At 38.5% G+C, this 14367-nt stretch overlaps 1 protein-coding gene and 1 long non-coding RNA gene across 8 annotated transcripts in view; one reads left to right on the plus strand and one right to left on the minus strand.

The window, feature by feature from the left end:
- Positions 1-14367, minus strand: part of CABIN1 (calcineurin binding protein 1) — a 106814-nt gene that overhangs the window by 56629 nt on the left and 35818 nt on the right. For 5 of the 6 annotated variants that reach the window (XM_017732269.1, XM_017732266.1, XM_017732268.1 and 2 more), the window contains exons 28-30: positions 11745-11927; positions 9284-9633; positions 4020-4133 (exon numbers count right to left, since the gene is read on the minus strand). In XM_017732269.1, the coding sequence (XP_017587758.1) occupies positions 4020-4133; positions 9284-9633; positions 11745-11927 (647 nt within the window). The remainder of the gene's footprint in view (positions 1-4019; positions 4134-9283; positions 9634-11744; positions 11928-14367) is intronic. The other variant, XM_017732265.1, reaches the window with a different exon arrangement.
- On the plus strand, positions 4064-4924 carry LOC108446230. 2 transcript variants are annotated; one of them, XR_001861366.1, is made up of 3 exons: positions 4064-4153; positions 4249-4438; positions 4726-4924. It is a non-coding gene; the product is annotated as an uncharacterized LOC108446230 (long non-coding RNA). The 2 variants fall into 2 exon arrangements; XR_001861365.1 differs by lacking the exon at positions 4249-4438 and having other exon boundaries at positions 4070-4153.

Genomic DNA, 14367 nt, shown 5'->3' on the forward strand with positions numbered 1-14367 from the left:
CCTGCTGAAATAATTTCTAATTTAGTTACTATAGAAACGATCCTGCAGCCATCCTCAAAAAAAAAAATCTCTGTATATATCTACACTCACACTGAGAAAAAGAAGAGGAGAAAAGCTAGAGTGTACCTGGACATGAAAGAGAGAAATGGCCAAACAAAACAGATTTGACAGTAGTTTATAGGAACACAGCTAAAACTCCTGAAAATCCAACAGCAATATTCATTCATACGATCATCATCACTAACAAAGCCATGGACATGCAAAAACCTCTGCTTGTAAAAAATCAGGGCCTTTCTTTTCTGCTTGGGAAACAATGCAGTAACACTATTTTTTCTCAGAACTGAAAAAGGGAAGTTCTGAGCATCCTGACATTATTCTAATACATCCAATGAGAAGAAATCAGGGCTAACTGAAAATGCCCTTTTTGCTCATTTAAGTCGCATATGAGTGACAGCTAACAAATTATACAACAACCCGTGACACACAGATCCAGACCAGCAGTTCTGCAGTAAAATTTAACAAGAGACAGCTTTACCCAGGTTTATTTCTTTTCATACAGTGCTGTCATAAACATTTCATAAATAATTCTACTAGGAGTATGCATGATTTATAAAATGTCTGGGAGGAGCTGCTAGCTTTCCCTCTTGTACTCTGTTGTTTGTACTTGTAAAATTGAGTCAGCTGTAATTTCAACAACCCTAAATCTTCTATACAAGAGATTAAAAACACCAGTGCTACTTGCTCCAGAAGAAAAAGGTATTCCAGTAGTAAAGTATCTACAGAAAACCACTGAGACATTCTTTTAACTCTTTTGTATCATGACGGCTGAAGACTTCTCAAAATAAAACCAAATGCATTTCATGGAAGCAAATAAACACTTTAAGTGAAAGGTTTCTGTTGGAAATAGCCCTGGGGAACATAAAAATGATTAGAAAATCGTAAGGTTGGCCATTTAATTTCTAAGATTAGATGAGACTACTTTTGTAGAGTGCTAGAATTTGTGTTTTATCACCCGACTCTGTATGTGAAGACAGGAGCTGGGACAGTGGGCTGCACCACCATCTGTACAGGGGATGACACACCAGAATGTGCTCTGAGCACTGACCCAGATGGTGCAGCTCAGTCGATTCCCCACTGCCTGGCCGGGAGCTTTGCATGAGAACAGAATAGTTGTGGTTTAACCCAGGCAAGGTCAAGGCAGAGCTCAGAGGTTGTTTTCCAAGTTGTTCACAGATTTAGGTTTGTCCAATTCTGGAATGTCAGCTGACACCACTGGCTTTTTGTCATGGGCACTTGTAGCCCTTTCCCTCTCAGATCTGGATTTTCTCACTGTGCTATGTCTGTGTCATCTGTTCTGGATTAATGCCACATGCTTCACACAATGTTACTTGAAGAGGATTTTGAAAATATAGCTGGGTAGAAAATGAGACCACCAAAACATTTTATCATGCTAAACTCGTGCCTGTTACCAGGAAGACTAACCTACACACATGCAGGAATAAGTCAAGATGTCCCCACAACTGAGACACTGGAGTTCATCCCCAAACCAAAACTTCTAAAGCCTGGAGACAGTGGTCTGCATGGAGGACTCCAGACTAACACTACCTTTGTATGTTGACAGACCCAAGTTCAAAATGAAAATATCATTTACAAATACCTTCTGCCTTTTCTAACAGCATTCCCAATATATTGCACTGGGCCAGCATATGAAGGTTGTCTTTTCTCTCAAAGCGTATCTAATTTCTGATTAAAGAAATCAATTATGGGAATTGTGTTTTTGTTGATTTACAAAATAGTACTATTATACTGCTGTCTAGTATCTATATTAGGACTTTTCATCCTTCAGAGTTTAAAAATATCAGTATGCAGAATAAGAAATAATTACGTTCTGAAATAATGCTAGAAAATTCCACCTAGGAATATAGTGGAATTTCTTTAAATTAAATTAGCTAGCATTAGCACTCAAAACCTAGACACAATTTGGGTCAACCATTGATCTCTCTTAATGTGGTAATTCACATTTTCAAGTAGAAACACTCCCTTATACACACCTCTCAGTTCCCTACTGCTCATCTTCCTCACACATTAAAACAATACTTTTGACACTTAACCCTGCAGTGATGAACAAGTCAGCCTTGGTCATGCAAAGTTCACACTTGGCTTGAAGCATGTTGAATAATTCCATTAATTTCTACAAGAATACTTGTGCTATGTGAATCTGAGTCAAAGCATCCACCAGTTTGAAGAGCTAATCACAGCAGGATTTTGGTAGGGAAAACTGGCAGACAGTGCAGGGAAATAACCAGCACAAAGCCACCAATTGTAGCCATCAATCAGGTCACAACTGTTTAGTCTACCCTATCACGCTGTGCCCTGGTTTCAGCTGGGATAGAGTTAATTCCGTTCCTAGTAGCTGGTACAGTTCTGTGTTTTGGATTCAGTGTGAGAATAATGTTGATAACACACTGATGTTGTAGTTGTTGCTAAGCAGTGCTTACTCTAAATCAGCTTCCCAGGCTCTGCCAGTGAGGAAGTGCACAAGAAGCTGGGAGTGAGCATGGCCAGGAAAGCTGACTCGAACTGGCCAGAGGGTAGAATAGAGGTATGTATATAAACCAGTATAGAAACTGGGGGGGAGCTGGCTGGAAGGAGCTGGTTGCTGCTGAGGAACTGGTACATCAGTCAGCAGGTATTGAGCAGCTGTATTGTGCATCACTTGTTTTTCTGGGGTTTACTCCTCTCTATTTGTTATCTCCCTTTTCATTACTATTATGAGAATATTTTACTTTATTTCAGTTTTTTAACTTATCTTAGCCCATGGGCTTTACCTTTTTTCTGATTCTCCTCCCCATCCCATGGGGGGTGCGTGGTATTTAGTTGCTGGCTGACAGTACTTGTTAATCAAAACTTCTCTCCAGAAAGATGTATTGATATAGAAACCCTTTTTGCAGACTGATCCATGACTCCATTTTGAACCATTGTCAGTATTCCTTAGTTGTTTAACCCATGTGAGGGATTATAATCAGAGAAAAGCATTTACCTTGTACTCAACAGAGGTTTGCAGAGGTGCTAATTAACACAACATACAGCAAAAATGAAGATAGATGTTAAAAGATATAAAACTGAAATAAATTTCACTATTACAATATTAAACCAGAAGCACTGGATGGGAAAGCAGAGACACAAAAATCTTGTCACTGCCATCACAGGCAACCACATAACAGATACGGACTGTACTCAGCCCAGAATGACAAGCAGAGCGTCTCCAGGCTCTCACCACGCACCGCAAACAAGAATTGCTAAAGAACCCTATCACAAAAGAACAAAAGGCACAAAACCCTGGAACATACCACAGAAAAGCCAAAGATACCAAAGACAACAGCAGTGGGTAAGTAGCAATCACAGCAGGGAGTTTGATAGATGAACGCCTATGTAAGTCTCAGAAGTACCGTGTGTCCCATGTCAGTGAGAGGCACAGACACCCCTGTGGCAGGTATCACAGACACAGGGACAGTCTCTGTGACAGTGCTGCTGCCTCACTGTGGGACTTGGAGATACTCTTTCTGCTGAGCCATGCTACAGAGAGGAGAGCACAAGAAAACTCATTCCAACTAATTTCTTAGAGCAAATAGCACTATTTTTCTATCATGAGATGTGCAGGTTGAGTTGAGAAACAATAAACAAGAGGATAATTAAATGAACAAAATTAGAATTTTTAAAGAGGGCTCAGCCATCAAGTATATGGTAAAGGATGCATAACTGAAAAATGTTGGTGCTTCTCTCCCCCATGGTTCCAAGCTCATCAGAAATAATCCTTCTAGTGTGGTTCCCTTCAAGAGAGAGATATTCACCCAGTAAATATCCCTGTAATTCTCCTTTCCTTTAGCTGCTCATGGCTTGTTTAACATGCCTGTGTGGAATTTCACATCCCCAACCCCTTGCAAACCTTTCGAATGAGAAACAGGTGTTCCAGGGATGGCTGAGAAAGCGCACTGTGTTTATCAGCTGTGTAAACTTACGTTGAAGAAATTTGTCTTGTTCCTCTCACAGAAGAGGCCCTGTGCAGGCATGTGCTTCAGCTGCTGCCAGGGCACCCCGCTGCCCAGAAGCACGTCCCGGGCCCACTGCAGGTTCTGTGGACAAGAAAGGGCAGGTGAGTTGCAGGCAGGGGATGGAAATGCCACAAGTGTAAAACAAAGTACACATTTATTTATTAACCTGCAGTGGCTTTTCTCATTTTCCATGTAGTTGCTGTTCCAACAGTATTTGTTCTCCCCACACACTCTCCGGAAGCACCCCCAGCTCTTCCCTCAGGCCAGTTACCTGCAGGGAATACCTGCCAGAGCTGAGGCCTCAACCCTCAGGCTTAAACTGCAGCCTTCTTCTAGTGAGGTGGTGAATTCAGACCTTTTACCCATACCCAGCCATTGCCCTCCACGTAAGTTCACTTAACCTCCCTGGGAATTCCATGACTGTCATCAAACTCGGTTAATAGTGCTCAGTGAATTAACAAGAAAGTATCCGTAGGGGACTAAATGATAGATGACAACCAAAAATTGATAAAAGCACTATCACTCTAAGAATTCCATGCATGAACTTCTCTTGTGTAGCTGAGAACTAGGGACAGCTGTTGGCTCCAGGCAGAATGTTAGCAACAGATGGGACAATTATTAATTGTAAGATTTCACCGATGGAAGCTTTGCTTTACTTCATTTTTTACTTCAGGGTTTGAAAGTGGCATTTGAGTCGCATTTGACCAGCTTTTGTATGGACAACTTCACAAGACAGGACATGAAAGAAAGAGGAAGATGTTTGGTTCACAGAGACAAATGAGAATGTTGGACTCTAGCTTGTGTTCTGTGGACTGGAAATACACTTCTGTGAGTCATAAATGTGATTAAATCACATCCATGAAAGAAGCGTATTCCAGCTGTGATATCCTTTTTTTGTGTGTGTGTGTTGGGATTATTAGAAAAGTTCTTATCCCGTGTTCCAGATTATTTTTGTTTATGAGACTCTGGTGAAACAGTAAAAGCTCTGCTCAATCATCAGTGGCTTTGTCCTAATGACAGTAATCATGCAGAACTCTCCAATGTCTTACCAGAACTGGAGCATCCCCTCTGGCAATTATGGATTCATGTGCAAGGGAGCTGAACACTGGCAATGCTAACCAGACATTTACGGGTGTCAAAAGCCCTTCATTCAAAGAGCTCCTATAGGTACTTACACTGGACCTTCATGATTATAGTGTAGCATTAAGCAAATGGATTTGGATAGCTTTCTTTTGGTATGGAACAAATACATGCTCACTCATAAACATCACAAGGTACTTTCTGGCTGGTCACAGGAATCAATAAACTTAATTATTACCATTGAGTGTCAAATTTAATTAAGACTGAAGAAAGCAAAGTACGTAAACTCAGCTGCATACTAACTTTTTTCTACATAACTTCTTTTGTAGTATGTATTTCTCTAATCCTGTTAACCCTGAAAAATACTTGGAAATACATACAGAAGAAAATACAACACAAGAGAACTTAGAAAAATCTGGTCTTCCATGAAAGTCATCTTGTTTTGAATAAAATCAAAACTCAACAAAAATAAGCCTATTCTAACATCCAAGATCCAGGCACATAAAATGCTTTATTTTATGGTAATCATAGTCATCAGAAATGTAAATTAATTCCAAGTGTGAAAATGAAGTAAAACTCGCCTAATGTGTGGTAATCTGAATCTTACAGTTAAAACTATCACATAAAAATTCAAGGAAAACAAAACCCTTAAGAAAGTTACCATCCTACCACAAAGCTTACATCTAAAATCCCAGTCTAATGAAATGTTAGCTATGGATGTATTCCCGAATCCAAGTTTTACAAGGGAAAGGTTAAGAGATCACTAATTGTAGCGTCATGCTCTGGTGCTGGGATGTGCTGTGCACATTACACTGACCATCCACAGGCATGTGTTTGGTACACATAATTCACAGGCTTTTATTGACCAAGATGATGGCAGTAACCCAGCTAGGAGGAGAAAAGATCATTCAGACAAATGGGGCAATTACACGGTAACTTCACACAATCAAAAATAATAGGAATAAAAGACATAGTTACAGATTTTCCACTACCCTTCTCCTTAAATCAGCATGATCGCTTATTCCCAGTAAATACGCCTGAGCAGGTCTCAACTCATTAGATTTCACAGAGTCTGCTCTGCTTGATTTTCAGCTGATGAAGTTATTAGGAGTAGGTGAAGGGATCCAGGACATAGCAAAAAGGATTTATTCTTCTTGGCGCACTGTTTGCCAGTCTGAAATGCTGGATTTGGCTGTCTGACTCAGGGCAATTATGAAATACTCTTTCCAGTTCAGCTGTTGCCTCCCACATCTTTATCACCCCAAGATTCAAAGACAAGATGACTGACAGGGTACAGTAACTTGCAAAAAAGCTGAAGTAGAAAATGAAAATCTCCTAGGGTCAACCAAGTAGAACTCTGAGTCACCTGGGATGGATACCCCTTAACTCAGAAGCACCTTTACCTAAATTGGAAACTCCACAAAGTGTTTCTGAGAGGTGAACAAAACACTCCAGTATATTTTAATCCTTCCCTCTGTTTTCATTTACAGTCCATTAGAAGGCTTTGTCTCAAAAACCTCCTCCTACTCCTGCATCAAATAAAAGCAAAATAAAAAGACTACTGATTTGAAGGGTGGCCTTTTAAATGAACTGTTATTACCAAACTGTTTCTACTTGGTTACATCTATTATGCTTACAGATTGATTGTATCTAAGTATATATTAAGCCTACATACATATAATCTTGTAATTTTTACATGCATGTATTATGCCTAGTTTGACTAACTTGTCATGTCACTGACCTTACGTCACACCTAACATTAATATCCCCATTAAGGGCTCTGCTAATAACAGACATAATAGAACATACAAACTTAAAAACTCACATGAACAGTATTCGTGAGCAGATTCTTCCAGGATTTACAGAGCACTTTTTATTTTGAGATTAAAAAAGGCATGTAAGTAAGCATTTTTATTTCCTGACAACCTGCGGGTTACAGATTATCAGACCAGTTCCACATTCTGATACATAAGGACCAGAAGGAAATACTTTTCACAAAGTTACACTGACAAACAGTATCTTGCCAAGTCCTAACTTCTCCTTCCAAACTGTGCCAACATTCATTTTGGAGATAAAAATCACAAAGGATGAAGACTTTACTTCAAGAAAATGTTAATGGGAAACTAAAACTACTGCCCAAAGTGGCAGTGAAGTAACTTCTTAAAATTCATCCTTACTTCCCTGCACGTTTACTCTAACTAAAACCAGCTATGTATAAATTTGCTCTGATAACAGACTAAAACAAAGAAAAATAGACTCCAAATATTAAGCTGGATTTTGCAGGGGAAAAAAAAACCCAACAGAACACGTAGCCAAACAAAATGTTCAGAATTTGGAAAGATGTTTAAAAAAACTCATCAATTTGAGTTGATAGTTGCTCAACAACTATCTTTGCTTATCTCACAACAGCAAAACCAGGAAAACTGTAAAATGGGAGAAAACAGATTGCACATGGAAAACTTGTTTTTCTGTGCACTATGGAGACCTGCCAATCCTCTCCTTCTCCCAGCCAACCATGAATTTTGGCCATCAGTCTAAATTCTTCATGCAAATTCCTGGCGTTGGTATATAAATGCTGAATTTTCCAAGATGGTTATATGCATTTAAACATTGATTTCAGTTTTCTAAAATTTACCACTCTGCCCCCCAACAACACAACCTGATGTAATTTATCTCATTTTTTAAATCAGGCTTATCATGAGTATATGTAAGCATAATCCTTACTCCAGTTACTGCTGAAAATGCATAGATCCATTTTGTGTTTTAAGTTCATGCAGGAGTGTAACTTCCACTAAAGACATAGCAATACGCCATTAAAACACAGACATTTGACACTGCTCTACAAAAGAACCTGAATGAGTCAATAAAGAAAGAAAACGTAAACCCCATGTGAAAATATGTAGTATATATACATCAATAAGAAGATTTTTTCAAGTGGCTGTTCATTACGCACAGAAATAATAAAAAAGGACAGTAAAACCCAAAAATGCTCGTTGAAGCCAGTCTGGTAACTGCTAGGCTCAACCAGGCAGGATTCAGTTTTTCTGAGTTCCAAGAGGAAACAGATTTAGACAACAATGTGTATTTCACATAGAAATCCATCACTGAGTTGATATTTATATAAGGAGAGAGATATGAAAAGTAAAAGAGAAAGCTTCATCAGGGAAAAATAATAGAAGAAAATATTTTGCAAGTAGTTCCTCAGGCAAGGGCATGCTATTTGAACCAATAAATTGAAAACAGGCAGCTTTTTTTGTTGAATGTTGATACAAAATCTTGTCAGCAACAGTAATGACAGATTGCAGAAATCTATGGCTCCTATTCATTATTAGCTCCATGGAAAAATTAACAACTGTTACATACAAACAGTGTAAGAATGTTTTCAAAACAAGCTCTCTATAGAAAAGGGTAATATTTTTCTGGATAATCACCGTACAGACAAATGGAATATTCATCACCTTCCAGTAGGTTGGTAAGACATGCTTGTGTTCACTTTGCAGTGACACTGGTGATGTGTTTTCTACCACGAGGCCAGGGGTACAATTTGTGTTCCTACCCTATTGTTCAAATAAGCTTCAGTACTGGTGGGGAAGAAAATTCAGGAAGCCATGCAGAGCAGCATATGACCAAATACAAGGCTTCAAAATATAAAATCTGGGAATTCGAACCTTAATTATGACAATTAGTAAAATAACACTGATAATTTCAATAATTTCAATGTACTACTCCTACACATTTTACTAACAAAGACCCAGGATACCCAGAAAGTTTGTCTGTGTCACATGCTGTGTTTACACAATACTGATTAATTTCTGCTTCCAAGTCACTTTTCAGTCCACTTACCCAGTAAAATAAATAATTGCTGTCATTTTTATGAGAACATCTTAATTTATGTGACATATCTAAAATGTAATTCTCTGCTGAATGACAGAAAATTACTTTGTTCAGTAATAAAAGAAGAAATTTTCTCCTTAACTGACCTCACACACAAGTCAGGCAATCTAGGAGCTGAAGACTTCCCAAAGTGTAGTTTCATTCCAAACTGCATTGAACAAGCTTATCTGCTGTATTTTAACACTGAGACTTCTGAACTAGTCCCAGCTTGTTTGCTTGGGCAGTGAACGCGGCTGCTGTGGCAGCTCAGTGCTCACCTTGTGAGTTTTGCTGTAGGTGTACAGGTAGGCCAGTCTGTAAAGGCTCTTGTAGTGCTGGGGGAAGCGGCTGAGGCACAGGCAGAAGGAGGAAATGCACTGCTCTGTCAGGAACTTGCGCTGCTCCTCCAGGTCTGCGGGGAGACCGTGAGGAAATTCAGATGCATCGTCTCCACAAGGGTCAGCTTTCTTTTTGCAGTCCCACTGTGAGGGTGGGGGGATGGCAGCTTTGAGGGGATTGCCAGAAGCAGACTGAGGATCCACCACCAGTTTTTGGCCAGTAGGCTCAGCAGGATTGTAAGATTCTGAGCTCTCCAGCAGCTCTTCTGACTTTCCTGCAGCTGGAACAGTTGAGAAAAGTGACAATGAAAAGTGACAGTGAAATTGCCATTTCCGAATGGTAAATGACATACAGAAAATGACAAAAATTAAATATGACAAAAGGTAATCCTTTTCTTCATTAAAGCATAGGCAGAAATAGTGAAAAAAAAATTATGACTATTTGTGATGTTCATTGAATAAATAATCTGCAACTCATTGACAGAGCCACACAGTGATACCTCCATTGTCTTCATCTGGGTTTTATCCTGAGCAATAGTATGAATTCAGCACACCTTACACAATGCAGGATTTTACCTGTTCTTGGAAGACTGAGGAGGAGGAGAAAAAAAAGCCAAAAAATAGAAGAGTAAATTAAGTAAAATTTTTTTGCAAAGAAAAGAAGAAAGAACAGAAAATTAAAGCTACCTTCTCAAGGGAAATGTATTATTCTTAATAGTCTGCCTAGAAGAACACAATTCCAGAACACAATACGGGCTCGGACAGAATAATCAGCAGTGGCTCACCTGGTCTTCTGCATAACGTAGGACCTACAGTTCCATGTAAATATTTTTGTGATTAACTTGCTAATTTATAATTCAATTGACCCATCTTTTGTTGAAGGATACCAAATCTTACTTCAGAAAACATGTGTTACAGTGGGAGCTTCCATATTTCCTGCCAGCTAATCATTATTGCTGGAAACACACATGCTACATGCAGATTAATTTCTTTAACTTTGATTTTTAGTCATGGAAGTTTACAATGTCTTTGTCTTTGCTAGGATAAAGAGCCTCTTACATTAGATCTTATCTCCCAGCAGAGAGTGTAGAGATACACTAAAGTGTACTTCATTCTCAAGTATAAAGCTACTCCATAACTTTTTCTATAATAAGGCTGAACTTTTGAACAAACATGCTTTACAAAACTCACATTTTTCAAAATTTGCTTGCCTCATGTCTGTATCCATTATAATTTCACTGTACAGGTAGCTTTATGGAAAACAACATCTGTTCTAATAAACACCAGTAAATTAAGAATGCATTTGATGTTTTTTCTGACAGATAAATTATGACAATAACACAACTCACTGCAAGCCTGAAAAAGAGCCATGTTTTTAGTCTATTAGCCAAAAGACTACTGGATTTAGTGATTATGGAAGTACTATTTTACAAAACTAGGAACTGGCATCTACTGCAGCATGTTAATGCAAACACCACCACAGGCTTCTCTAGATTAGGCAAGACTGAAGTAAAATATTTTTAAAAACAAGAAACCAAGGTAATAAGAGTCTGCAAACAAAAAGATGACTGCTTGGCACTTGTTCCTAGTGAGATCAGGGAAGTGATTCAGGACTATCCATATAGCATGGTTTCTATATCTCTGAAATAGGGAAAGTGTGAACTAAAGATTTAGAAAGAAAAGAAGATTTAGTATCCCACAAAAAGCCACAGTCTGGAAAGGTGGACAAAATTTAGACACTGGTTTTGTTTGTCTTTCCCTGTTGAAGTCCAGTCTTTTTATCTACTGCCACATCCAACTGTACAAACATCAGACAAAGGGAAATTCCAGCTAATGGATTTTGAAACAATTTTTCCAGTGGAATACAGAACGCTTAGTACTATTATATACGGAAAAATCTGGTAGAAAGCAATTCTAGTTCTCCACTGGAATGAAGTATACAATGGAATAAAGCATCTAATTCTACTGCTTCTGCTCTTCTCTGTAATGAATATTAAGCTGCTACTGGGACAGCACAAAAAGGACATCTATTCCTGGGAAAAGTAAAAAAGTCTTGTTTGAGACTATATTCAAATAACTACTCCTTAAATTATTTAGAGATTTGAAACACTGAAGAAAAAGCAAATAATTGCCTAAAAGAAGGCAAGTCAGTCCAAGGGACACCACAGACAGCAGTTTATCTTTATTCTTTTCTTTATAAGATTTAACAGATAGAACAAATTGGGTTGGTGGCCACATAAGTGAGGCACAGTTCCAAATTTAAGCTACACACATACAGGCAGCAATGATACCTAGTTAAAATTCTTAGTCACATTGCAGCATATTTCAGTGCATCTGCAAGCCAGGAGAAACATTTTAATGAGACTATTCCAGCTGACATTATCTATTAAATCAGGCATACCCTTTTCCTCTGTAGATCCCAGGGTGTCTTTGCTGAGCATCAGTGGATCAGCACAGGTAGTAGAAATTCTCTTCTCTGTGTAAGTCTTCTTCAGGCTGTCTTGAGAACTGGCAGGCTCATTAAACATATCCTGTGTGGAACTGGAGTCAGACAGCACTGCTCCAGTGCTATCCTGACTCCGCTCTGCAAAAGAAATAAAGAAGGAATGCACCACTTCATACTCTTCAAGCTGTTACTCTTGGTAACAGCCACACAAAACTGCAGCCACTCTGCAAACTCTTACAACCGCAATATAAGATCCCTAACCACCACCAAGAAAAGGTATTTAATTCTCACCACATTTCTTCCTAGAATATAATCCTGGAACTTGATTCAAAAGCAATAAAGCTCAACTTTCAAAAGCAGTCAGACTGAGGACACAATATTTCAGCTTGTATGGCCCTGTAAAATTTCCCAGGTTTACTGTACCATTTGCCTTGAAAAGCACCCAGTATAATTATGAACCTGACACAAGCAAAGTTCAATTGACAAGAAAAAACCATGAAGAACAACACTGGTAAAAATTACTCACAAAGGAAAGAAAAATCAGTACAATTAGAGGGCAAAGACTTAACAGGAATGATCTCTGATGCCAACTCTCCTGCAGGTGTAAGATGCTATTCAACAAACATTCTGAAAGGTGATTTGATATGGCAAATAAACAACACACCAAAGAACTAGGCCTAACACAGACAGGAAAACTGGACTTCAAGGCAGTAGACAGAAGAATAGGAGAAGTGACTTTACCTTGACAGAGTGGAGCAGTGGCTGCTGACTACAGTACAGTCACAACTAAGTTGTTAATCTGCTCAGGAACGGGCATCATGATTTTATCATGGGGGATAAAACACACCTCAGAACAGGCAAGTGAAAACCTCCCACTCATGTCTGAAACCTGCCTGATATAACCCAAGTTCTTTTACATCAAGGGTTATCAGAGGCAACCCTGCATGACTAAAGAACACAGCTTAGTCTCTCTGACAGAAAGAGGCCTGCACATTCCCACTGAGATGGGAAACTGGCATTTTTCCATAATATTGTGCCAACACAATTCAGTGTTCAATATAAAATTCCAATACAGGCAATTCCCTTTAAATCTGGAGTCCACAAGAATTATTTCAAATTTCTTCTTAAGATACTGATACTTGATTCTGTGATCTAGTTAAAGATGTCCCTGCTCATTGCAGGGGTGTGGGACTAGATGATCTTTAAAGGTCTGTTCCAAACCAAACCACTTTATGATTCCATACAGAAATGGCATAACCAGAAGGGGGTTACATCCATTGTCTAGGTAGTTCCACTGCACCCCAATTCATTAATTTTACTGATAAGATCAAGAAAGAAAATTAACAAAGCAAAAGTCCTTGCTTTGAGATGAGTGGATAATTTAATTAAATTTCTTTTGTTCCATCTGAATTGCACTTGTTCAGGAGAGAGCTACGGGCCTCCTATGAATTTATTTTATCAAGATAAATCCCTCTGCAAACCTTCAGCTTGCAGATCAGGTTCTGCTTATTAGGATTCCAATGAATTTAAACCAAATTTGATGCACTCCGTAGGCTTTTCACTACCACACAAAGAAAACCTTCCCCTTCAGTGAACAGATCTTAATAAAACTGTATCTTGAAAAAGAATGGGGGGAACAGTATTTGCTTCCTAATTGGAAGCTATACAGTTGGTTAATGATGACAAGTTTTATACAGAAAGAATATAATTATAAAGAATTGGAAGAGAAGGATTCTGAAGAGAGGTCAGTCAAGCTTTAAATGACTCATTTATAAAGCTTTAATAACTTTCTGTGGTACAAATCGATACTATTGAACTCCCAGTTGACATCAGGAAAACCATTTACAGTAGCTCCCTTGATATTTTTTTAAAAGAAGTTTCTGTATCTGTGGCAAAGAGGCTGAGTTACTCATCTAGGGAAAAAAAATTTGCAAATTTCCAGATGTTGCCACAAGCCTGCAGGTCAGTTCTGATGTGTGGGTTATGACAGATGAAGCATTAGAATGTAAATCAAGAAGTGCCAGACCAATATGCGAGGGTGAGATCAGATCACTAGGAAATTACAATAACTTTTCATCATGCGAAGATAGACAATGATTCAACACATTAAATTTCAAATGTATACACGAGCTTTTCCTTATGGGAACAAAAGTAAATACCTCCTCACAATTAGCTAACTATTTCAATTTGAAATTTCTGCTTAAATGAGTGTGGGTCTAGGAAGGGATGTTCATTCCTCTTTTCTTTCAATACATTAACTATATTCAAAAAATAATGATATTAACATTGGGCTCCTTAATCACTAAAAACCAGAGGAAGATGACTATTGAGACAACTTTCTATTATATTAGATATTCCTTGAATGCAGCAGTTGCATTCAAACTAAGTGAGCCAGATGGAAAACCCTGGAGTATTCCAGAAATTAGCAGCAGCCACCAGTTATTAGTATTAATTTCTCAGAAATCACAGAGGATGGGTATAGTCCCAGGGAATGTAAAACAAAGCATAGTACTCATCTTTACAAAGGATGAAAAGTCAAAGCTGTGAGCCAGCCAGCCTTCATTTTCCACAGAATTAT

This window comes from Corvus brachyrhynchos, unplaced genomic scaffold, assembly GCF_000691975.1.
Source record: "Corvus brachyrhynchos isolate BGI_N302 unplaced genomic scaffold, ASM69197v1 scaffold864, whole genome shotgun sequence".
In the NCBI taxonomy this organism is placed as follows: domain Eukaryota; kingdom Metazoa; phylum Chordata; class Aves; order Passeriformes; family Corvidae; genus Corvus; species Corvus brachyrhynchos.